This window comes from Dicentrarchus labrax, unplaced genomic scaffold, assembly GCF_905237075.1.
Source record: "Dicentrarchus labrax unplaced genomic scaffold, dlabrax2021, whole genome shotgun sequence".
NCBI lineage: Eukaryota > Metazoa > Chordata > Actinopteri > Moronidae > Dicentrarchus > Dicentrarchus labrax.
The window spans coordinates 22047247-22074001 of NW_026136705.1; the positions used below are offsets into that span (position 1 = coordinate 22047247).

The window sequence follows — 26755 nt, forward strand, 5'->3', positions numbered from 1 at the left end:
TTGCTAATGCAACATTCTGAGTAGCGAAGTGCTGAATTACTGTTGAGATGTGCGTTTTACTCTTTAAATGTGGACTTTATGTGTATGTTCACTGTGCTGTACTTCCTATGGGGACTTAATGTTGATAATTTCCGCCTGACTTTAAAGCACAATGTAACTAACGCTCACTTATTTTACAACAGCTTTGGTCTCAAGTATTGTTTAACCTTTTTCTGATTTATAATCACCCATCATTGAATTTATTGTCTAATGCAGCTTTTACACAATTGCTTCCAGTAAAAAACTCAAATTGTTATCTTCAACCTTTATTGGATGTGTGTTTAGCTTGACGGATATCTGTGCATCTACACGCATAGTGAGGGCAGAAGAATTATGCTGGCACCAAAGTGTCAGTCTCAGAGCCAATGATTAAAATAGACAAAATGTTAAGTGGTAACATTTATTTTAAGGAACAGTATGTTTCAAATGTTTCTGACATGAGACATGCCGCGGCAGCGGGTCTGCATTAACAAAAAAGTGAATCCATGACTGAACCAGAGATTGTCTTTTCATCAGTCCATATCAGCATCAATTCTGAAAGTAGTCTGAACTTCTGAAGCAGTGGGGAACAAATCATTCAATGTTGAAAAAGAACAGATTTGATGCAGGGTTCAATTTCAAACAGAACTGCTTATATGAAATGTAAAAACAAAAAAATAAAATAAATTAACATCATACAAAATCATTTTTTGTATCCCTAGACAAGACATCAAGTTTCTATGGCCTCTCTTCGACACTAATGTTTGGCAACATTAAAAAAAAAATGTTGTACAAAGGGTGTGAATAAATCATTCCCTAAATGTCTCTGCTGTTTACCACATGAGGATTTCCTTTCTCACACACACACCAAAATCACCATCCCTGTATCCCCATCAGAGGGATATTTACTGTTCACCATTATTAAATTCTATATGAACAAACATGTGACTCAAACTAATTATGAAACCACTCCCCACAACCAATATCATGAAATTCCTCTCTTCATCTCGCCTTGCTGAAAGACAAAGACATTTTCCTTGTAAATTAACTCATCTTGAGAAAAAGCCAATGTAAACATAATTTTCAGTAAAAAGGTAAAATAAAACCACACCCTGACAAAACACAGTACGAGAGTACACTTGCCTTCATTGCTTTAAACCTCTGTGTGTGTGTGTGTGTGTGTGTGTGTCTAAGAGTCTTGGTTAGATTACAAAATTAACTGTATTATCCACCTTGAAGGTTGTTAGTTTGTGTCATACTTTTGACATATGACAGAAAGCTAGCCAGAGGGTAGATACTTAATACAACAATAAGGATATTTATAATAACAAAGAAGGGCAAATGCACACTCCTCCTTTTCCCTCCAACGAAACACTTAAAAGGGATAGTCGCTAGCTAATTGAAAGCCAACACCTTGAATTTACCAAACTGAATCCATGATTCCAGTATCACCTCTCGTTCATTATAAGCCTGCGAGACAACAAAACCCGTCACAATGAAGTGTATGTTCAATTAAGGAGCGACAGTAGATCTGTAGACATTAATCTACCGTATAATCAAGAGAAATTCAACCAAAATTTGGCTTTTTTTTCAGTTAACTTGCGAGGCCACTAATCACGTATCAAAGTATGTATCCTTGATGACCATGAGTAAAAAAACTGAATACTTTCCATATATTAAATGTTTCATACCAAAGATGTCTGATCATATTCAAATCATTAACGATGGAACATGGTTGAAGTGGCACTGTTGTGCTAATGCAGGCGTAGTGTGTGATGGTTATGTGAGATAAAGTGCATTCAAAAAGGGGGGGATACAGCAGTGAGGTACCCCACTGCTGTCAGTCCTCCTCATCACTCCAGAAGGCATCTTCTTCATCGAGATCCACACCGTGGAAAAGTCTGCAACAGGCAAGAAAAGACACATTTAACCAATGTTTGTACAAGTGTTTGATATGGCGAACAAAAAAAAGAGAAAACAGTGTCACTCACTGGTTGTAACAGGGTGAATGTGGGTTATTAAAGTGACTGTACGGGTTGACTTTGCTGAGCAGACCTAGACACAGCCAACAGAAGTATTGTTTACACGAGGTACAGGTCATCTTGTTACAGCCATCCACTTTCTAGAAAGACACAGAGACAAGGCATTAGTGGGAGAGGACTCAGCAAACAGCAGTTTACAGTAGTCACTGACATAACCTGGGACTGGACATAGTCCCAAATCCTCTTTACTAGCTTCGCTCATTCTGTGTAAAACGTTAGAAATGAAAAGACAGTTTGTTTTACATTTAAAACAGTTGATTCCCCTGTTGATTCAGAAAAAACCTGTTCTATGGCACTGTGACCAGCAGGGGGAGCCATACCTGTATATTGGTTCCACAGCGTGGACAGCATTTGCAGTTCTCATTGAGCCAGTCTCTGCTAAAGGATTCTTCCACTGCTTTCTGGATCACTCTCTTCCCAAAGCGTTGCTCCATGAACTTTTTCCCCTCAGTTGTGGCTGACAGGTACTCATCTCTGAGGTTACGCAATTCATCTGTAGTACAAGAAAGATGACAGGGTCAGTGCTGGTTTTAACCTAAGGACTCAGGGTTGGAATTAGGAAAATGGAACTCTTTAATATCTTCAAAAATATATTTTATGAATACAGCAAATAAAAATATTATTATTATTATGTCTCGACTCCAGACAAAACTTTAGGATGTGTGTTTGGCTTACAAAACCGAACATCAAAACGGTATATTTAGTTTTAGTCAATAGTTTATGAAATGTAATGCATTGCACTTAAAGTGTAGTAAGAGTGATATTTATATCATTATATTTTAAATTTATATGCACGTGCCAATTGAATGCTGTATGAAATGTTGCAAATAAGTTGATTTCATGAGAGTATTAACTCCTTTTACCCTCAAAGAGGTTCTCTCAAAAATTTTACTTTAGCATTTGCACGGCTGCAGACATAGAGTGAAGAAGAAATGATGAAACAGGATATATGTCTTACATTCACATAGTATAAATGCAGCAGACCAAAGCAGGATGTTAGCACTGTGAGATAACGCAACATAGAATTGTGCATTTTCCTCCATTAAAACAAAAAAAACCTGGCAAACAATGAAGAAACAATTAGGTAAACTTGGTAGAGCCAGATCCAGGCTTCCAACCTAATTCTTTTCTGTGTCACAAACCCACACTCAATAAGTCAACCTGTTGCTACACCGCTTCAAGTCAAGTCTTTCATTGACACAGCTCATTTTGTTTCAACATCGCAAAAGATAAAAAAAAAATAAAAACAACACTTCCAGGTCTTATTAAGCTGACCCAAGGAATGCAAGATTCTTTCAGCTGACAGCAGTGTTAAATTACATCAATATATAACAACCCTGACAAAATAACTATTCCCCTCTTGTTGCCTTAGTAACAAAATTACTGTATTTTCTGTGACATTACCTGCAGGGATTTTACAGTTGGAGAGACCATGATAACCCAGCTTGCACAGTGTGCAAAAAGCATACTGGCAGGCTGAGCAAATGCCCATGGTTGTGTCTGGCTCCACCATAACAGCGGTGCCGCAGGACAGACGGGGACAGTAGACCACGTCGGCCATGAGGTCCAGACTGGATTGGAGCAGCAAACGGTCATAACGGGCAAACAGCTCCTCATCCACCAGCTGCTTCACCTGAGAGATGAAGACAGATGGATTGATATGGTGAGAATTTATATAAACTCTCTTCTGAAAAGGCACTTATTCAATTGTAAAGTGACATTAGAACTCCAGACTAACACAGGCACATACACTTACCTGCAACGGTGTGGCTAAGGAGGTACATTTGGGCTCAGGGCAATTAAGGCACTGAACGTTGCCGTCCCGTATTTGGATCTGGAAGTATTCAGTCATGCAGGCCTTGCAGTAGACATGCTGGCACTCCTTAAAGCAGAGGCAGTGGGAGCCAAGCTTCTCTACAAAGCAGATGCCACAGCAGAACACCTTGCTGTCAAACACCCTCTGCCGCTGCGCCTCGTCAAAGTCCAGGAGCTGAGGTAGGAGGTCGGCACGTGGGTCCATCGACAGAACTGCCCGCGGGTCCAGTTGAGAAGGCGAAGACAACTGCGGTTCAGACTTTTCTTTCTTCACGTCTTTTTTCTTCTCCTCAGCAGCTTCGGAATGACTTCCACACTGCGTCAGAGCTGAAAACAAATTTATAAATGATTGATTTTACTTAACATATAAATTGACTGATGACCCCCTATTCAGTTTGACTCTAAATGAAAGGAAGTTAAATTAAATATTATTTACTTTTTATTCCTATACATGCTGGTATGACTTTTAGAAAGCTATCTAAGCTAACACAGATGCATCCACAAAAGCAAAATAACAACATTCCTTTAACAAAACACCTACTGTACCTGTGGCTGCAGGGTCGGTTTTTCTGCGCTCACTACCTGCCTTACTTCCTCCCCTGATGACTTCCAGAGGAGACTGGATGCCCAGGAAGTCCAGAGCCTCCTCTTTGAGCAGCTGGATCCATGTGAAAAGAATCACAGAGCCATGGTTCTCCTCCCACAGCTCATCCAGACGTCTGCACAGAGCACTCATCTGAGGAGGCAATAAAGGAAAAGGAGAAGCAACAGGTATTGACTCTCAATTTGAATAGTTTGGCAAACCTTGCTCACATATTCGGGTCAGCTTTTGTATAGTATAGTTACAGAATTAGATAAGAATTTCATGAGCTAGCATGAGTCTTACTTGTGCTCTGGTCATCCATTTAGAGCTGAGAGTGAAGACCGGTGAGGATGTGGATGGATAGTCTTTAGGAAGCTCAAAGTTGAGCACCAAAGGAGGTAAGAAGCAGACATTATATTCAGTTTGCTTCTCTCCTGAAACACACAGAGAGGAAATGAACGCCTTAATAAGAGTAGGAGAGGATGAGAGAATAACTTTATGAAAAAGACAATACACCTCGTGTAATGAGTTGTGCTTAAATCGTGCACCTTTATTTCTTTACAAAGCTTGTTGACAGGTGTACCTTTGACAACAACTTTGAAACCAGGGGGGAGCTCCAGATAGACTTGGATCTCTCCCCCCTGTGCAGACGACGCCCGGTGGAACTCCTCCTCATCATAAATACTTGCTAAAGCAAGGAGCTCATCCTCCTGGGCTTCCTTGTCCTCAGACATTTACATTCCTGCAATAAAAAAACAAAATAGATAGACAGATACTTTATTTATCCAGAGGGAAATTCAAGCATCAAGTAGCAGCATATAAACATACATTAGACATACATTAAACATTAAAATGAACTTATAACACAGTAGCCACAGTAAACAGTGCAAATGGAGGAGGAAATTGTCCATTGTCTATTGTCCTCCCTGCCTTGACTAGGAGCTGTTGTACAGTCTGATGGACAGGGGGACGAAAGAGTTATGATACATACATTCATCACTGTGAAAACCTACAACGAAAACAGCAAAAGCAACACGTAATCTGATAAAACAAACAACTACCACACATCACACCGACAGAGAGAGCTGTGGCTAATCACGGTTTATTTACTACCTACTAAAAATCAATCTGCCACTTGGACTTTGACGTCCACCTCCTTTCATGTATTGATTTTCTGATCTCCTTTTAGTTAATTTTTTTTTTCTTAGAGGCACTCTAATGCACAGAGCAAGTGAACGCTGCAGACAGTATCTACAGACAGCAAACGCAACTTTGTTGTGACATAACATCAGCTTACCTGAGCTAGCGTTGAGGCTACACTGTGGCTGGGACTAAAGTTAGCACGCTAGCAAGCAAAAGTAAACTTTTTCCATAGAAGACATCTTTAGTAATCCTTTAATACTCGCCTATATAATAATGGGGGTGGTTGGGAACGAGGGCAAACTGTCAAACTTCACGGCAGGAGACAATTAAGATAGCTAGTAAGTAACTAGTAGCAGTAAGGGAGGGGGGAGGGGGGGGTCAAGCTAGCTAGCAGTGTTAGCTGATGTAAACAGTGGCTATGGCTACAGCGGGAGCTGCTATGGAAACCTTCCCTCTGTGGTGGCTTCAAACCAGGCCACCTGTGCCTCTGAGTAAAGCGATTACAACCACGATAACACAGTAATAACGTGAAAATAACACATTTCCTACCTTGTCCGACCCAAGTGCTAGTGACTCCTGCACTCGGACTGCTTCATGACTGGACTAGGGGGCAATGTGGGTGTGAGAGCGCCCCCGTAGGCCGGTTTAGGGTACTACAGGTTATTCTTCTCTCATGTTTAAAGACATGTAATACGTTATATATATTCCTATGTATAATGTATAACTCTTTAAAGCTCACTACTAGTACTCATTTAGTCTCTGTCAGTCACATACTGTGGCATACATTTACTTTTGTATATATTGTATTATAAGGGTATATACTTAGGGCCTTACTATATTTCTATTTTTTATTTTTACTTATATGTATATACCTATATATACATTTTCTATTTCTATATATTGTGTTAGATATGGAGTTCATTCAGGTTATTGTGTCCTATTCTTAGTCAGCTCATTACTACCTCCTCTTTTCAATCTTACTCCCCTGTTTCTATCAATTCCCACTCTATTTTGTATTGCTTATAATTGTCTTTAGTTTCATGCTGTGTTTACTTCTTTAACAGCTTCTTTGGTTAGTTTGTCCACTCTCTCATCACCCACACTGCCCATGTGTGCAGGAACATCCTTTTTGTTTACCATATCATAGAAAGTGAGATTTCCATGTCTTTTTATTATTATTATTATAAAGCATGTCTAGGAGCTATATAAATACTGTGAAATGCACACAACCCATATTCAGAAACTCTCCCCTTAAACAAGCCGCCAGGACCTCCCTGACATCTACAGTCCCTGCCACCAACAGCCATGCTCCCAGCATCTGGACGGGCCACATTCCTTTACCTGTGGTTACTCAGACAAAACAGTCGGTCAATCACAAAGCAGGCTTTTTATTATTACTGAGACAAACCACAACACACAACGCCCTAAATAAATATACTGAGAACTATACTGAGATGGGTTTTTGGTACTTAAACCCACAAATATATCTTCTTTTGGATATCAACATTTCAAATAAAACACCAGAAAAAGTATAAAATATGGGACCTTTAATTGATTGTGAGTGTATATCCACTATTTCAAATAGAAGGTCTTTTACTGGTCACTGTGATGGGAGCTCTGTTAGGTTTGGTTTGTTTAGCCTTTTCTAAAACCATCCAAAGTATTAACAACACATTCATTTATACACTTAAGTTTGATGTCTGTTTGTGTATTGCAACTCTGTGCCTAGAAACTGCAACTGCAGAATCAATGTTGTCCGTTATTGGATCTTTTGATCACCTGTACGTATTCTGTATAACTATACTAACTCATTTATTGAATCCAAACTTTCCTTTCTTACCTTAATTAGAAGTGACGCTACATCTACCACCAGTGGCTCTAGTACCCACACAGAGGTCGTAGGTCACATCACAGTAGGGCAGAACTCACTCCGGATCAGTGCAGTAACTCATTGCTAGTAATAATATTACACTTTCCCCAGTAACTAGTAGTGTAACTAATTACTAATACATTTCGGCAATAATATTACAGTTAAGTCTAAAAAAAATGTAAAATAAATTAGTTATAACATTACTTTTGTTGGGACCTCCCTACTAATTTGAAATCCAACAATCTACCACCTAATCCTGGATTTATTTTTGTAATTGTGCAGGAAACTAGCTTGCAAGATGTTGATCAGCAGCTGTAAATATTTCCCTTTACCTTGATTTTAACAAACAAAACTGGATTTTAATCGTTTAAAGTCAGAATTTTGGGGACTAATTACTGTAAGCAAGGAGATAAGTAAAGTAAAAATTATTACTTTTGAAAAGAGTAAAAAATTGCATTCTTTGGCCAACACAGCTCCAGATCTCTTGATGCTGTATCTCCTGTCCAGCCAAAACTTGATTTTACTGTTCCCTCCCTTTCCCAACAGTTGTAGCACGACCTCTTTCAAACTAAACCAATAGCAACACATCTGTTAAGATTTGTTTAATAATTTTGTGTGTTCGTATTCATAAGAGTTTACATTGTAAGAGAAGTGGAAAAATTGTTTCACAAATTTCACGAAACCGTTCACAGGTTAGCTGGTTAAGGACCTGGCTGCAGACTGGGGTTGAGTAGACCAAAATGTTTTCCTGGCTGTGTTAAAAATAATAATACTAATAATAATTATAATAATAGGAATAATCCTTCTTGAATACTTGGAATGCATCAGCTCCAAATAGGTTTTCACTCATTTTGCTTCTCGAGAAGCAACTAACAATCAGTCCAAAATTCAATAATGTTAACCATCATAAAAGACTATGAAAACTATCAAATAGTCCCATTTGAGACATTGGAACCAGTACATTTTTGTAATTGTCTGTCCGGTGATTGATTAATTGACTTAAGCGCATGTGAAAATTGCAATGAAATGTCCTCCTGGTCAACTTTACCAACTAGTGTAAAGCAAGGAGCCGACACACATAACAAGTACTATTTTATAGCTAGCGTATCTACGATGTCACTAACAGGTGTCAGGAGGAGGAGATCCTATTATGACAACTAATGAAAGGCACTTAAGCAAATGTCAACAGTTAACAGGGTTACAGGATTTCGTAGGGTTTTCACGACCAAAAATAAACTGGAGCTTCCATTCATCTTTAGATAGGGAAGACAGCCACTGTGTTCAACAACAATATTATTTGGCAAAAAGCTATTTCTCACATCACGTTTTTTTTTTGGTCAAGATTTATTTTTGCTTTTTTTTGTGACGTGGTGACAACAGCAGCACCCAGAAGGTGATTTGTTGGACCAGCAGTCACACTGTTAAGTAGAAAAAAACCCCAAAAACAATACAAGGCTACCAGAGAACAACTGATGGGCCGTTTCTTTTGAATGAGAAAAAAGCCAAACAATGAAATCCTGCATGACAGTAACTTGTAGCATCTATTTTCAACATACAGTACAAGTAAACTCAACAAAAACGCTTTCGGTCCTTTTTAAACTTAAAACATTATAATCCAGCAGTTACAATTATTTGTAGTGGAAAAAAAATGCACTATTTGTCATGTACAACTTGGAACAATCCATGTTCGTTTACATGTGCCACTGTATCTATACCTTATTTAGACGTACTGCAATATTATACATTTTCATGAATCCTGGGAGTATTACTAGTTTTCTTCTGCACAGCCACTTTACTTACAATTCTTCAAATCTGACATTCATAGCCTAAATGTGCTCAGGAGATACTGAACGGAACAATCTTTAACGTAATAGCCATCAAAGCAACAGAGAGAAAGCAGTTTCCATCCCACACCCACAACTTTAATGTCATAAAGTAGTCCATTCAATATTAATATTATGCAATATTTGTGTATTCATCAGAGAAAATGAGAAATGACATGCCTAGGAGGCTCCATGAATAGATTAGGGATGCTGCTGTCTGCGTCTTTAAGAGAGGCTACTGTGCCATCAATAACAATCTCAGAAGAACGACAGAATTGGGGGGCGAGTAGCAGGACAAACGGAGGTGAAACTCAGGGGTGGCAGCTGCAACAGCTAGTCAATGTCCATTTCAGGGAGCTTGTTCTCCGCCGTTCCCTTTTCCGTGCCCGCGGATGTGGCTTTATCTGGGTTGCATGGCTGGCTCTCTGTTCCCTCCTGCCCATTGACTGGCCCATTCTCTGTCTTCTCCTCCTTAGGAGGCTCCACCTTGGGCTTGGGTTTGGAAACCACAGGGTTGCAGGTTGAATAAAGCTCCTGATAAAAGAAAGAAAGCATTCATTATACAGGAAGCGTAGAAAAAGTATTTATTTCTCCAGAGATCATGTTTTGCTTACTTGAATTTTAAATTAAATTAGGTTGATGTCTACAACCAATTTGTACAACGAAGATTTGTTTTATTATTTCACACTTCATTGCCACTACTACAAACTTGCAACTGGCCTTAGAGATTGCAATGGTTTGTGTGGGGCTGGCAGTTGTTTAACCGCTGGCTGTGTGGTGTCAAATTACTACTTTGTAGAACCCATCAGAATAAAAAAAAAAAAAAAAAAAAAAGGTGCACACAAGACACAAAAACATGAAAACATAAAGCAATGTTTAAATCATGGACCTCCTGCAAAAGTCATGTGTCACTGTTAGATATTTGCCTGCAGGAAACCAGACTAATTACAGATCTACAGCCCCTGGTGGCAAGCTACCATAACATTTTCACATCCTCTAATTTTCGTGTGTGTGTGCCTTGAATGCACTCTCAGTACCTTAGTCTTGGCTTGAATCTCTCCAACTTTGACCACTGGTTCCAGAGTGAGGTCCTGACTGTTCTGCTGGTTCATCTTGCTGTTCATCCAGGCCATGGCATCGTTCACCTGCTTGTCCACCCGAGTCACCTCCAGCTCATCGAGGTGAGTGTACTGCTCCTCCTGTTTGGAGAACCGCAGGTGAATTATGATACCTGTTTGGTGACTGTTCATCCATAATATAACCTACAACCACGTTAGCTGTTCCTCAAACATGTTTTCTGACAATCTCAGTGCCTCTGTATGTGCTGTATGTTTACACTTGACCTATAAGATGAATAATAAATTAAAAGGGGAGTGGCTGCTTTAATATATCACCAACAAAGCAAACACTTTTGTCAGTCAACAAACTTGCTCTCTGTGCCAGGTTACCTTTGCCTTGTAAGCTTCAATGATCTTCATGTACAGTTGGATCTGTCTGCCAAGCTCCTCAAATGCTTTTGGCCTCTCCTCAGCTTCCATATATCTCTCATGAATCGGCTGGCCCATTTTCTGCAAAATAGGGACAACGTCAGGTATAGTCAGCCAATCATCCTGCCAGACAAAAACACTGAAGAAACAAGGCCAATTCATCACTTAATGACAAAAATCAAACATCTGTAACATCTGAAAAATAGGGATATTATAGAGGATAAAGTCATTCTCTTGTTTTACATATTGAACTATGAATATCAGCTTTCTATTAAAGTCACAGACTACAGCAGGTAGACAAATATTGCAACCAAACATTAACTCCATGTTAAAAACCATTATAAATTAGCGTTTATCTAACTGTTAAAAATAAGTGTCTTCAACCTACATGTATCACTATCATCTGTTACTCTTAATACAAGTCCCAAAACATTACAGGTAGGGCTCTCTTTTGAATGGGAGTTTTACTATTTCCCTTAGAAACAGCTTTCCAGTTACACACAACATGGCTGGTTACCTTCAATTCAGCCAGTTTGTCAACGTAAACTTGTTTATGTTGGTCCTCTCCGTCTTCATACAGCCAGTTCTCCGTATCCTCCAGTTTTAATGAGAACGTATCACGGTCCTGCATGTTGAACACACAGTAAGATTAAATTCACATTTTTTTTAAAACATCAAGAGAACGAAACATGAAATACATGCAGTATGTCGGAATTTAAGGTTCAAACTGTTTAATGTTTTAATGTTTAACTTTCAATCTTTACTCACAGCTTCATTCACAAACTTCTCCAGGACGCCGTGCAGTTTATCCCTCATTTCGTACACGTACTCTTCTACGTTGTTCTTCGCGTCGTTCCTCTCCTTTTCCAGCTTATCCTGCATGATCATCTTACCCTGGAAGAGTCACAAAGATGGTGTTAGCCGATTAGTTAGCAGATGTGTAGCAGCACACACTAAAAATAATAATATAATTTGGCAGATGCTCACATCCAAAGTATCATATTTAGAGTGAGAATGTCATCATATCTGATTTTACATTGTCCACTTCCGGATACCCTTTAATATAGAACACAAGAGCAACAGCAATTCAAACCTGGGTGAAATGTAACAATCATGTTGCTGTATCTAAATGTAAGTGTGGGGAAAGCCTCTCTACTAAAATCTTAAAATAACAAATGAGCATAAAAACCCAGGAGAAAAACCTTCATGAACAAGTTTGTAATTTTAAAATAGTTTTGGAGTATTATATCTTTATATGTCATAAAGCACAACTATTACATTACAACCATAAATTATAAAGTGGCAAACAGCCATTCCTTTTTGTTTTAAATAAAAAAGTAAACGAAACCAGGAGCAGTAAGTCTGACCAGGACGCTGCTTGCACAAATACTGTGAGCACATGCTAGACATTCCTGGTGATTTTTAGAGCATTACCTCATTCTCCACACACATATTTAGAACGTCAGTGGACAGCTGCCAGTGCAAGTTGTTCTCTATGGGCAGCTCCACTGTCTTCGTTTTCACTTTGGGCTTCTTCGCCTGAGGGGGCTGGTCGTTCTTCTTCTCCTGCTTGGCGTCGTCCGTCGTTGTCTTAAAAAAGGACAGATGAGAATTCTTTCAGTCTGTGTAAACACTGCTGCTTTTGTGGGAGAAAATAAATATTATACGTATTCATATATACGTATAAGTGAATCCGAGGATATATGTTCAAAAAATGAAATGGCAGCCAATTGGAATGACAACATAAAAGCCTTATTTCAGTAACTCACTGGTTAGTGGGATCTGTCAAACTCCACATTTTGGTTTGAGCAAATAATTTCTAATTTTGTTGCGTGTGTTGTCACTTTAAATTTGCACGGGGGTCACTTCAGATTTTATTATGCTTTTTATGTGTGTGAATACAATGCAGACTCCAAATAACCTACCTTTTACTGTGCCTATTAGATTCAGGTGTAATTAATAAATAAATGGCTATATTTATATACTGCCTTTACAACCTGTTCTACCTCCTGAGCCCTACCATTTTATGTCGTTATTGTTCCCTTTAAAAGATACTTGTGTTTTTTTTATTGAGTTTATTGTTATAAATTACCCTTGAATTCAACAAAACATGCCCCCTGAATAAAAATAAATGAGTTACTACACCAAGAATTTATACTGAAATGCCAAATCCCTTATATGTTTAAATACAGAGAATTCTTTCTGTTTTGTGTGTGCCTAAAAATGCACGACAATATCCTTTGCCACATGCTAATCGATTGTAAAATATGATATTAGTATACTTAATGGTGTACCTTAGTGCTGGGCGATATAGCTGTTAATTTCCATCTCACACCAGAGCAATATTTATCCTGACATATGCTATTTCTCTGAAATTTTTATCATGGCTGAAAAACTGAAAATAGAACAAGCAATTCTTGGCCTTAATTATCACGTTAAACCTGTTTGCTAAAACTACATTTGGTGATTAGAATAACTAGCTTTGTGTCAATGTTATCGTCCATGTGTAATGTTTTCAGCCCTAAGCCTGAGGCCTTGAGGACACTGCCATGTCATTTGTGTTAGATTAAACAATTGACTTTTGAGAATTGTTTGTACTGTTTAAATGCATACTATTCTATTTATACTAATTCTAATCCATTCTTAGATTTATATATTTACTTTCTTTTACGTATTAATATTGGGTTTTTTGGTACAGCACAGACACAAAAATACTTAAAAAACAGAACAATATGCAGACATATTAACAAACAGGCACTTACACAAATTCAAGATTAAGGACAGAAATATACAATAAGATCATAAATAAATTTAACTTTCTCCATTTGAAGTTATCAGAAGAGGCTTCTCCATCACTCTGCTGTCAAAGCCACCCAAATCCCCCCCCCCACGCACACCTTAGAATCTCCAATGATGGGTTTTATAAATTAGATAAGAAATTATTTTTTTTAAAAAGGCTCAAATGAAAGCAGAGATTCCATGGGTGATTCATCAGCCAAATTGGGAAAGGAAGGTGTTAGCTTTAATACAACTACACACCTGGAAGAATCAGAAAAAATGGGATTGTGGTAAATTAAATGTATTTCTCAGTTGCGCAAAAGGTAGGAAATATTTTATCTATAAAAAAGGCCTTTATGCTGCCTTTGCCATTTTCAAAAAAGGTCATCTATGATGGATGGGGAAAAAGGGAGCCATTTTGCCATCCATAGTTTTTTTCTAATTTAAGACCACATTTTCAGAGACTGTGTTATGATGGGATAGTACTTAACACAATGTAAAGACAGAGGCATTGGAGAAAACAAAAGGGGCAGTCAGGGATGTCAGATACCAAACAAATTGTGTTCCATTTCTTCCCAAATTAGATTTTCACCATGCTTTCCAGATTGAGCCCAAAAAGAGAGCACGAGAGTTGCACACCCGTAAAACTGGAACTGATTGATTGATGATTCCCCCACCTGGTCTTGACCGCTGGAAATAAGCTTTCTGAATTCTAGGTCAGAACCCCTATATTTTTCCTTTCAATGGATGAACTCTTTTTTTTTTTGGAATGATTTATTGTCTCAAATCTGGTTCTGGCACATTTAGGCAATGTGGGGATGTGTATTTGCTTTATTTTATAACGGCTGTTTTTGGATGGAACACCCAATGATATGGTAAATGCCTTATCGCCCAGCACAAGGTTACCTCCATCTCTTCAGCCTCTGATTTCTTGTCTCCGTTGTCTCCAGCCTGGAGTTTCTGATCCTCCTGGCCCATCTGCATTTTGTTCTGAGACAAAGTTACAAAAGAAAAGACATGGTACATAGGATATTAACTTATGAGATTTTGTGGCTGATTTTATACAAACTCTAGGTCCAGACAATATCAACATGAGCAAAACACAGAGAGCCAAAACAGGAATTTGGTTGAAACACTAATATTGCCTGATTTGTTTCAGAGGTTTTGTGTTTGATAGGACTGATTGCCTAGGTGTTGATGATATTGTCTGCACCATCTCCACAATTATGACACATTACTTTGGGAAAAAGGCCAAAATGAATACATATGCAGTCCAACTGTTGGCGCTGAAGTCCAGATTGTGACTAACAAACCCAAACTAATTACAAAGAGGTATTAGAGAGAAATAAATGCAACACACTGAAGCTGTATTAAGCTTGTTAAGGCATGACATCTGAATTCCAGAGTGTTGCCAAAACAAAGTACTAAAATCCAAGGTGTGGTCAAACCGACCGTGTGATTTTTCAGGTGAAACACAAAGCAAACATACAACAAACCAGGAGTACCTCTGTGTTTCTTTGTCTCTCTGTCTGTCCCAATGCCATTACTCTCTTTCTTCCCCGTGCAAATACAGTACACACAGTACACACCTCCTCCTCCTCCTTGGCTGTCTGGTCTGTCTCCATTGGCTCCTCTTCCTCAGCCGTTTTCAGGACCTCTACTAGCGACGCGTTTGATACACTGAACACGCCGTGAACATTGACCCGAACTTTCACCTTGACCTTTGCACTCTCTCCGGACGCCTGAGGAACCACATTCTTGATCAGGAACTGGCCTGTGGGGCCCGGAAGAAAGAGTAAAAGGTTAGAATAATGATCTTCTTAAATCCATAAGGAAGGGTGTGCAAATCCAACACATTAAAATTAAAGTAGTAAATAAGTTCGGGTGGCTAAGCTGAATCACAAGATATTGCATCTTAAGCATGATATCAAACATCTTGTGACTAAATCCTGGATAAAGTCAGTTGATCAATGTATACACGATTAAAGGCTGTGGCATCATGGAACGGGAGCATATGTCAAAGTTAAAAATAAAAGTATAACCTTTTTTTACCCCCCCAATCAAAACAAATTTCTTATTCCATACTTGATGCCCATACTTATTATTGTCCACTTATCTCTCACAAGTCATTAAATGTGAGTTTGCAGTACCTAAAGAGCAGTTGGGGTAGGGCAGCTCCTTGGAGTTGCTGTAGTAAGCTTCAAGGGTGAAGGGCTCTTTCCGGAAGAAGGTCAAAACTTTGGAGAAGGGAGCTGCATGGTTCTTTGGGAAAACCTCACAATCACTGTAAAAACACAACAGAAGGGTTTCATAGTGATGTGGAAATTGTCATCAATTGCACATATTTTACACATCTTAAAACTAGTCGGGATTTAGATATAATTTAGTAAAATGTAAATGCAACTAGCGGACAAAAGAGTGGTCTTTGAAATTCTGCAGACTTCTAACCTCGTCTTAACTGCAGGCTTTGGGAAGGTTTAATACTGAGCTGCTGTTGTTCTGTCTGAGTGGTGTGTGTGTGAGAGTTATGGTATAACAGACATAATATATCATAACACAGAGAGTGCAACATTAAACTAATGTGGTAATGGAAACTAGACATTTTAATACTACAAGGCCTTATATAACTCCTGACAGCCAGAACCCCATGACATCAATGAAGTCCATTGATTTCCATAATGACATCAAAGTAGGGTATTAACTTTGCAGAACCTTGTAAAGCATGATGTTCAAATTAACTGGTGTTATGAAATATCCCAGTGAGAGTCAAGCCTTGAACTCTTTTTTTAAAGTTCTCAGGCGACAAAGAGAGAGAGATTGTACCTCACTCCCTCCTCTGCAGCTGAATTCCATTTTAGGGAGATGGAGTAGGGGACAACATCGGTAATGGAAAACTCTCTGACTTTGAATGCTGGTGACAAGATGGCACACTAGGAGAAGAGGACAAAAATATAAAACACAAGTTACTAAGCTTTGTCTTGAAGTTGCAACCTAGCAACCAAACCAAATTCCTGCATTAACAACACAACATATGTGTGCATGTGTGTCATATTCCTCCCGCTGGTCCAAAGTGTCGGACAGGTGACCTGTACCTGCAGAGCACAGCCTCTGGCCACGGCCTCATCTGCATTCAGGGTGGTGCTCAGCTCTTTGCCGAAGAATTTGCTGATTCGCTCTTTGAGGGAGGGGATTCTGGAGGCACCACCCACAATCTCCACTGCATAGATATCTTCCTTCTTCAGCTCTGGATATGGGAAGCAGGAGACAAGGATGATACAACACAGGCTTGTTAAAGTTTATAGAGTCACAGCTTCACTTTCCAATACTCTAATAAAAGAAACATTGTTGATACTAAAAAAGCAGTGTGAACAGCACTGTAGTCTTAAGCTAAAGCCACATGTGCAGTTGCTTTACAATGACATCAAGGATGCTTTTTCTTAAACATTTTATCCGAACAACACATAACACTACAACTTTGGTATACCCAAATATATTTTCTGTTAATTATTCGCCATGAGATTTCTTAGTATGGACAAGTAGGAGCACGCAGAGATAAAGAAGAAACCAGGAATGATTAAAGGGAGACAGGATGGCAGGCCTGCTGCCAGTGTCCGGAGGGAAGGGTTGTCTCAGCGAAAGCACATGACTGAACCTTGACTATGTGAGCGTGCACGTGCTGGTGGGGATAGTCCGGCTGCTATTAATGTCAGATGTACTCACTGGTTTGTTCCATGACGCTGCGCAGGGGACCCTCTACTTTGGCCAGCAGCCCCGCACACATCTCCTCAAACTGACCTCTGGGGACACATGGTCATAGATTATTAATAGACTCATACACTCAGAACGGTGTGAGACATGCAGATGGATGCTGGGTACCACTAAAAGTCATTTCTAATTATATCAACACAATTTTAATTTCTGCTTAGCTAGAAGAGTCCTTTTTAACATTTTGACACTAGTCCTTAGCACAAGAAAACTGTAAAGGCTCCACATAAACAATACATAGAGCAGAAAGGTAGCTCTATATTCACTGGGTCATCTAAAGCAACAATAGCACAAACAACCCATAGATTAAGCCCACATTAATGATTTTTAACTTATTAAACCTTGCATCTCACCTGTTAAGTTTACCAGAAACGTCAATGTCATTCATGAAGCACTCAATGTTGAGAGGCAGGTCGGAGGAGTTGGCACTCATCAGCTTCTTGAGCTTCTCACACTCCTGGTAGAGTCGGACCAGGGCCCGGGGCTTGGACCTGACGTCCAGCTTGTACTTTTTCCCAAACTCCTCACAGAAGTGATTGACCAGGATGTCATCAAAGCCCTTCCCGCCAAGCTCCGAATCGAACGCTGTAGCCAGGATCTGACAAGGGAGGTAAATATTTGAAGTGACCCCAAACTCTCAGACTACTGGATAACTGTCATATCACTGCATATCTGTTTGTCTAGGTTGGGTACATGTGAGGATAACAAATTAAAAAAGTAGACTTGTACTCATGTTTTTACCTATCTATTCAATACATACATTCTCTCTCTCTCTCTCTCTCTCTCTCTCTCTCTCTCTATATATATATATATATATATATATATATATCTCTATCTATCTATCTATCTATATAGATATGTATATATAGATATATAAAAAAGGGGAAAATGCATTCCTAATAAGCAATTACGTGCACAACATCTGGTGTTCTTTTCTGCTGACTGAATGTTTTGAACACTATGTTGAACACACAGGTTTCATCCTTGACTGCACTGCTTACCATTCTGCCCATGAGAATAAAAAAATATCAACTTTTTGGTACAACTAACAAGCACATACTGCTGTGTCATCATAACCTGCACTAAAACGTCCCCCACCTTCAGTATTGCTTTTCAAAACAGGCACAAATTATTCATTGCTTACCTTGAGCTTTCCCTTGTTGAAGGCACAAACCGACACCTGGTAACCCGAGTGGCCCAGGTCCACAAACACCACTATTCTGGGCTTCTCTTCTGGAGCTGGCAGGTCCTGCTTGTAGATACCATATGCCAGAGTCACTGCAACCAACAGGCATAATCTGGCGTTAGCTTGTGCCCATCACTGCATCAGTGTACTAGTCAGTATACTACATTTTTCCATATACATAGCTACAAGTTGAGAACTGAACACTTTCTCATAGCTTTCTAGACAGAGGCGACTGCTCCAGGAGATAAAAAAAAAAACAACATATCTCACACAAATTAGTATCTAGATGTCATTTGAAGTCAATGTTGTAACTGTCTAAATGTCCTATTATGAATAACTAGTTACAATGATCCAGAAGCTGCCTATCTTAACAGAGTTTACTGTGTTTCAATGTACCTGCAGTGGTCTCATTCATTAGTCGTAGACAGTTCAGGCCTGCGATCTGAGCTGCATCCATAACAGATCTTCTCTCTCCATCAGTGAAATAGCTTGGGACCTGGGAAAGGAACAACAATGAAGTGTTAATAACGAGTCTCAGTGCGTGAAGTGTAGACAGTCTCAGATTGAGGGATTTAACTGGATCCACCAATATTTTAAAAAAAAGATACGCATGGTACTGCAAGGTAATATTGTTGTAATGATAGGATGCTAAAGATGTCCAAAATGAATCGCCTGCATCACAAGATGTCTGGATAACGTTACCATGTTAGTTACTCAGGGAGCCAAAACAAAACATCTCCTTGTGGAAAAGCTCACAGGCTAAATTTAGCTACTGGCCACAGTAATAATAACAAGATATCCATCTCTATGGCTGAGGCAAAGTGCAGATTTTGGACAAGTGAAAGTAACAGCCTCTCTGTGTGAGATCTGTAATATTACATAACAGATGCTGCTGGTGAATTCATATACTGAGCACAGCACGAAACACACACACATCCCACTCTTCAACAAAAAGGTGCAAGGGAGGAAATAAAGCTTTCAGACAAGACATCTGGTGAAGTGCTTAGAGCACAAAATGTCACATGAACAGGTGGTAATACATTTATACACCTCTGGAGGCAGCTTTCAAGAGACATTTTTATAACTCAAACTACTTGAAAATGCAAGAGGATGACTTTAATAGCTGCCACTCAAAATAGCAGGATGTAAATGCAATGTATTATTCATTTTAAGTACAGAGAATGGCATTAAGTACAGGGAGTAAACTGAGTCACACGTCTCTTGAAGCCTTGTCAGTGCAGTGCCACATCTTTAAATAAGCTGCATGCGTGGATCCAACAAGTAAATGAACACCTCTTTACACCTTTAACAGACAATTTTATAAGATCTATGTCGACACAAATACGCCTGATAAGCAGAAAACAAAATGCACTGCACTGACAAATCTATTGAAGAAGTTTTATAGATTTTCAGACACCCTGCTGAAGCCGTGAAAATCTCTGCAGAGATGCTTACCGAGATGACACAGTCTGCAACTGGTTTCTTCAGTGCACTTTCAGCAGTCTCCTTCAGTTTGGTCAGCAGCATGCCAGTGACCTGCTCAATGCTGAACACTTTCTCCTCCTCCATATACATCACCTAGAGTTGACGAGAATTGGGAAGATGTTCACTCTTCAGTTCAAGTCGTTTAAATAGCTTATGAATCGCTTTAAACAGCCATGAATAAGAGATGTTTTTCCATTAATAATAATTTTTAAAAAGGCCACCACAGTTTCATTGAAGGCTTTTTAACAGACTGGAAGCTTATAAAAAACAGGCCCACGCAAAAGCCAATAACCCTAATAATAATGTATAAGCAAATGATGTAATAAAATATGTAAATATGCAATCTGAAAACTCTTAGAAATGAATGACTTTGCAAGCTAAAACAGGTTGATGCAGTCTTCTAAAATGTGTTCTTCTTGAGTTTATTCTGCTCTCATTTGTCCTGAGGACTCACATTAATTATCTCCACGGGGACACAAAACCATGCCAGGTTGTGTGTTTGTGCAAGACAGGCACTGTCATTTGTGTACTTGCAAAAATTCTGGGTAATTTTTAACTCTTACGTTCACTAGTTTTCATAGTTATGCATTCAGCTGATTGTTTCAAAGACCCTGAGAAACAATAATTTCCTACCACAGAATTGTGTTATATAAATATAGCAGCTTAAGATAACCTAGAAGAGCTGATAGAGAAAGAGAAAAAAGCATTACATGAGGCACTTCTTGGAGCACAGTAGGTAAGAGAGTGTGCTTTCTCTGTTAAATTTCTTATGGCTCTCCCTTTTTATTCTTCAGTGCCCTAGTTCAGCGTACAATACTGCTGACGAATGCAGCTCAGTTGTTGAGTGTGCTAACTCAAGCCTTACTGGGACATTTTTTTTTTTTAAATGAGTGCGTAGGATGTAGTGGCATCTAGCGGAGAAGTTGCAGATTGCAACCATTTGAATGCAGCTCAGCTTCCAACCAGGTAGGAGTAACTACAGTGGCTGCAAAAAAATGCAAAAGGGCCTTATCTACTATAGAAACACGGTGGTTCTACATGGTGGCCTCCTTGGAAGAGGACCTGCTGCCTTTCTAAAGGTCACAAGAACTACACCATTCTTATTTTCAGGTGATTATACAGTAATAAAAACATATGAATATACAGTGGACCTTTGAGGCTACCTGCGTAATCTCTAATACAGCAGAGGCACCATCCTTGATCTTACTTTAATACCAGTGGATCCGGAGGGCATCTGTGCCAGATCATACACCAAGTTAGACTTGACTGACTGGATGTAGGGGTCTGTAAAAGCCCGGCCATGGAATCGCTTGAAGCCCTGTACTGTATTCTGACAGTTGGTCACCACCTGGACGCGAGGAAAGAGGCAAAAGAGGAGAAAACAAAAGAAAATTAGGTTACAATAATGAGCATTAACAGTGATGCATTTTCTTTGTTTTGCATCTAATTACAAGGATGTTAACATGGTGACTGAATTCATTTTACCTGGCTCTTTGCAGCTGCTCCTATAGATCGATTTCGCGGTCCAAATGATACAAATGATCTGGAAGGAAACAAAAGAAAGTATTAAAGGTACAATCTGATACGCCATTATGAGCATGAAAGACAGATTTACTTGTCAGTTAAGTTATTACATGGTCTCATGCCTACACATGACATGACATTTCAGAGCCCAACCCCACATAACACTGGACAGACTGTTTCCCATGTCTGCAGCAGCCACACAAGCAGTTTTTAATTTGTTTGCATGTGGAATATGATCGGGGTTCAAACTTTATGTAGATATTTGCTTACAAGCAGTAGCTAATGGTAAAGGTAAATCTTCCAAATGAGTAATAAAAATGCTGGTACAAAGGGCTCATAATTCTTTTTACAAGGATCGTGGCAGCATGCGGGCTTGTTAAGACCCATCTCTCACTATTCACACAGTACTATAAACACAGTCTGAAGTGGTGTGGTGAGTCCACTTGTATCCCAGAGGGTTGTGGTCTAAACATGCCCGTCATCGTCATCCCTATCAAACACAGATGTCGTAGCTACTGTCGCTGTCAACACATAAGTCCAGTTGGTGATGCCAAAGAGGGGTCAACGCAACAAGTCTCTGAGGAAACCGACTCAACAGGCATGTTGACCCACGAACAGAGTAGCAAGTTGTTAGATTGTGGTCTCCGATGTCCTGAAATTGTATTTTTTTATTTGACCAACAAACCTTAAGTACTCAGATAACAACTAGAGAGAAGCTGAGAGATTTTGATTCTGTAATCAGCAAGTGTTTGTTCTTTTTACACATAAGAAGTATTCAAAAGATTATTTAATTCTTTAGTTTAATTTTAAAAAGTTTGAGTCTTGTATCTTTCTGTCCATTGACTAATCCAATAAATCAACAAATTATACTACAACTAACAGGATGGTTCTTAAACTCTGCAAAAACCTCAGGTAATGTTTCCAGTTAATTTCACATATAAACAAGAAGATGAAGTTAAATAGTTTAATTAATTAATTAATTAACATGTTGTGTGTAATATTTTTATTACATGTGTAATATTTTCTATTATTTGTTATCAAGTCAATCATGGTCATCAGGTTAGATTACTTTATTAGTACTCGTACTTAGATTTGAGATGCAGTAAAATAAAAGGCATTTAAAAATATTTTAACAACAAACAACTCAGATGACAAACATGATACAATTTAGCATAAAGAGGTCTGTTTACATTAGTTTCCCCTCACTGTATATTACATATTTGAATTTCAATTCAGTTTTACCTATATTTAATGGATTCGATAAGTACTGGAAAATGTATTTTAATATAAAAGTATGAATCAATGTAATAGATTTTCTTATTCCTCAAAAACCTGCAAGGCGACAAACAAAACAAAAAAATCCAGGAAAAAAGTATCCAATGAGATAACGCAACATTTCTTAAAAGGAATATTTTATAAACATAATATTAATTTGTTAAGCAGTCCTCTTCATCACACGCAGACATGTCAATATAGCCATTGAAATTAATTAAGTATATTCTTCATTAAATATGATTCGAGGATGTACAACCACTGATATTGGACAATATAAAAACAGACCTTAATGACAACATGTTCTTGGAAATACACACGTTTTATTAGTTCGTTAATATAAACTTTAACAGCATATATCTTAAGGGGAAGTCATTAAATCCTTTAAGTCACTAAGGTTTGCTAGAATATTCCAGCAAGCGATTGGCTGCTGTCGTCATCGTAGCAAACATAACGTAAGGCGCGCAGTTTGCTGCACGGGGCACACCGGTTGGTCGGAGCGTTCGCCTTCAAGACATGAACAGTAGTGAACGTTAGAACGGGGGGGGTAACACCGCCCGCTCGTGTTCACCGGTTGAATAAAACCCGTTTTCAAAGCGTACAGTACCGTTAATAGAAGAAAAAAAAAACTGTCAGCTTAGCTACCTAGCCTAGCTCCATCCATGGCTGGTGAATGAGCAGCGCCAGTTAAGAATAAAATCTAGATAGCTCGGGGTTCGCCATGAAAACGTTAAGACATACTGATGTACTCAAACCGAAAGGCAGACCGATTAGCCAACGCGCGGCATATGGATACAAGTTTTAGCTCACGGTAGCTAGGCAGCAAAGCTACATTCACGTGCATCACCCCAACCACCATAACAACCATGAGAAAATGAAGTCCCTGTCTGCTGTCGCCATTCCCTCAGAAGTCCAATGAATAAAACATGTATTTCAGGTACTTACGGTGTGCACCGGTCGCTGTATTCATTAGCGACTGTCTCGATTCCTCCGGCTCGGGCTACAGCTACATAGCAGCTTTGAAAGCCCAAGTCAAATCCCACCACTGACATCTTCAGCGATACGACTGTCTTCTTTCTTTAAACGTTATCTACAGCTGGACTTCAGACAGATAAAAACAAACGTAAAGCTACGGCTTTACAAAAAAAGATGTAAACGTCTGGTGAAGCGGTAGCGTTGCGCTGTGTTAAGTAGGGCTACTTCTAGTCATAATCCACACACCGCTGTTACCGGTGTCTCTGATCTGTGCTGGCAGGCTGCAGCAGCAAGGTGGTCTTACTGACTTCTCGCCGTCCGCCGGCAGTCATCGCGAGATTTAAGTAGTTCTAGATATCTCTGGACCTTTCTATAACCATGTGCATCGCTGTTCTCCAATAACTGAGGTTTTTTGGGGGGAAAACGGCCAGACATTTCTGGCAATCGCGAGATAATTTCTGGGTTGAATAATTACTTTTAATCTGAATTACATAAAGGAACCAACGACTGATTTATTTGGGTGAACTCTAGGTGGAGAAAACAATAATGGCTGTGCTGATTGAGGATGTTATTAAGTATGAAGTCATATTTTACAAGCCGACCACACAGTTTAAACGCTTAATCGAGGAAACCACTGCTACAAATTATATTTTTCAGTATATTTATTTCTAGGGGTTTGATTAAGAATCATAATGATTATGTATTATTTGTAGCAGTTGAAGTGATTTCATTATTTTATAGCCTATAACAATATACACGAAACATAACTGCACATGGACAAAGACAAGCAAAGACAAAGTTAGCTATAAAAATCTAATAAAATACATTAATTATAAATATCCTCTGACACAAAAATGGCACTGTTTTTTTTTTTTATTGCAGTTAAACAGGGAATGCAACCAAAACATTTAAGATCACATATTGTAAAGTTTGTTAAAGGATCATAGTAACAAGATCTAGAGAAATATTCATGGTGTGGCCAGAGGGTGGCATGGAGACTTTAAGGGGTGGCAAAAAATATATGCTGATTTGATCCAAACAAAGACATATATCAATATTTGCACAATAGTAAAGCATTGAATATAAATATCTAAAGATGGCATTAGAAATCAATGAATTAACTTAATCACATCAGTCTAAAATGTTTCCATAATATATCATTAAATTATTTTATTTAAAAAAAAAATCTAAATTAAGGTGTTAAAATGGCAGCATTTGATGTCAAACTTGGGTGTGTTTTACCTTTTTGAATTAACCAAAATGTGAAGTGTTACACTTTAAAATCCTTGCTTCGTATGCGTTTTCTATAACAGTATAAAGATTTACTATGCATTGTCGGTGGAATGAAAATACTGTTTAAAAGCCCATTAAATAGAAATGAGAGACAATGACATGTACGTAGCTCTGACAAAAAGTAAATATGGGTGGGTGTGATGACAGTTGAATGGTGGGAGGGTGCACTGTGATGGTGACACAGATAACCAAATGCTCAACCCAGCAACTGTTTGCACAGTATCAGGTAGCTATGGAAATAAAGTCCAAAACAAAAAGACAATAATTATTTAAACTATGTAAATTACAGGGATTATTTGAAAACGCCATCTTTTTTTTCTTTCTTATAAACTATATCCATTTGTTTGTAATGTAATGGAAATATGTAATAGAAAGAATATGGGAATTTACAACTGTTACAAATAGCTGCTTAATTGAAAAAGGTTCTTGAATTAATTGGCGGATTTTAATTTTTTGTAAGGGCAACAACTTAATCAAATCTAACCGGGACAAAAAATACAAAGTGCGTCAACTTCCTTGACATATCCAGTTAACGTTGAGGATTGTGGGTTCATGAATAGGCTGCCCTAAAATCTCTGAAACTTGTTCTAAACTGAATGTGGTCAATATGTGGAGGAAATGGGTAAATCTCATTAGACCGGTGGGTGGTTGATGTACTGTCAGTGAAATGTAAACTCCTGTACACTGCCATGCAACCCAGTGCACTTCTGTTATTAACACTACCATTGTGACAGCATTGTAGTTTTAGTATTAGATTGCATCATATTAAAAGGTATATACTCTTATTTACACATATACTCTGTGTCTGCTCTAAATGTTAATGAGTTTGTCAAAATAAACATATTAATACATTTGGATATAATGCATTTCAGTATTTATACATATATACAGTGGGTACGGAAAGTATTCAGACCCCTTTAAATTTTTCACTCTGTTTCATTGCAGCCATTTGCTAAAATCAAAAAAGTTAATTTTATTTCTCATTAATGTACACTCAGCACCCCATCTTGACAGAAAAAAAAACAGAAATTTAGAAATTTTTGCAAATTTATTAAAAAAGAAAAATCTGAAATATCACATGGTCATAAGTATTCAGACCCTTTGCTCAGTATTGAGTAGAAGCACCCTTTTGAGCTACTACAGCCATGTGTCTTCTTGGGAATGATGCAACAAGTTTTTCACACCTGGCTTTGGGGATCCTCTGCCATTCTTCCTTGCAGATCCTCTCCAGTTCTGACATATATATACATACATATATATGTTGATTTGAAAAAGTTATATAAAATTGAATCAACACACAAGCTTGCATTTGTTTCGATAAAGATGGATTGATGGGTCTCCTGCCGTCATACAATAAGATAGATAGATAGATAGATAGATAGATAGATAGATAGATAGATAGATAGATAGATAGATAGACTTTATTAATCCCCGAAGGGAAATTGGGTGTTAATAAATAGAATAATAACTGTTAAAATACAGTAAATACAGAATAATAAATAATTCTGCTTAAACATCTTTTTCAGCCCATGAATGGTTAGAATAATACAGTTTAGTAATTGCACTAACAGTGATGAGTTACTCATAATAATAATAATAATAATAATAATAATAATAATAATAATAATAATAATAATACATAGATGATGCAGTACCGTTGCTGCCAATAAGGGGGCACTGGGTGCATTAGGTTGCC

The 26755-nt window shown here is 38.4% G+C and overlaps 2 protein-coding genes across 4 annotated transcripts; both read right to left on the minus strand.

Moving 5' to 3' along the window:
• Positions 1–425: 425 nt before the first annotated feature.
• Positions 426–6242, minus strand: rnf14 (ring finger protein 14). 2 transcript variants are annotated; one of them, XM_051401775.1, is made up of 9 exons: positions 6151–6242; positions 5042–5200; positions 4762–4892; positions 4422–4611; positions 3817–4202; positions 3465–3693; positions 2381–2553; positions 2010–2140; positions 426–1919 (listed from the first exon to the last, which is right to left on the minus strand). In XM_051401775.1, the coding sequence occupies exons 2-9, from the start codon at positions 5190–5192 to the stop codon at positions 1859–1861; spliced, it is 1452 nt and encodes a 483-aa protein (XP_051257735.1). In that variant the 5' UTR covers positions 5193–5200; positions 6151–6242; the 3' UTR covers positions 426–1858. The 2 variants fall into 2 exon arrangements, with proteins under 2 accessions (XP_051257735.1, XP_051257736.1); XM_051401776.1 differs by lacking the exon at positions 6151–6242 and adding an exon at positions 5756–5780.
• A 2554-nt stretch (positions 6243–8796) lies between these two features.
• On the minus strand, positions 8797–24059 carry hspa4a (heat shock protein 4a). 2 transcript variants are annotated; one of them, XM_051399810.1, is made up of 19 exons: positions 23737–24058; positions 21481–21538; positions 21203–21343; positions 19966–20088; positions 18907–19006; positions 18469–18602; positions 17678–17922; positions 17280–17356; positions 16652–16803; positions 16383–16489; positions 15710–15843; positions 15149–15333; positions 14466–14549; positions 12216–12371; positions 11550–11675; positions 11299–11406; positions 10743–10862; positions 10332–10493; positions 8987–9828 (listed from the first exon to the last, which is right to left on the minus strand). In XM_051399810.1, exons 1-19 carry the CDS (start codon positions 23841–23843, stop codon positions 9628–9630), a joined length of 2520 nt encoding a protein of 839 aa, XP_051255770.1. In that variant the 5' UTR covers positions 23844–24058; the 3' UTR covers positions 8987–9627. The 2 variants fall into 2 exon arrangements, with proteins under 2 accessions (XP_051255771.1, XP_051255770.1); XM_051399811.1 differs by lacking the exon at positions 14466–14549 and having other exon boundaries at positions 8797–9828; positions 23737–24059.
• Positions 24060–26755: the final 2696 nt, after the last annotated feature.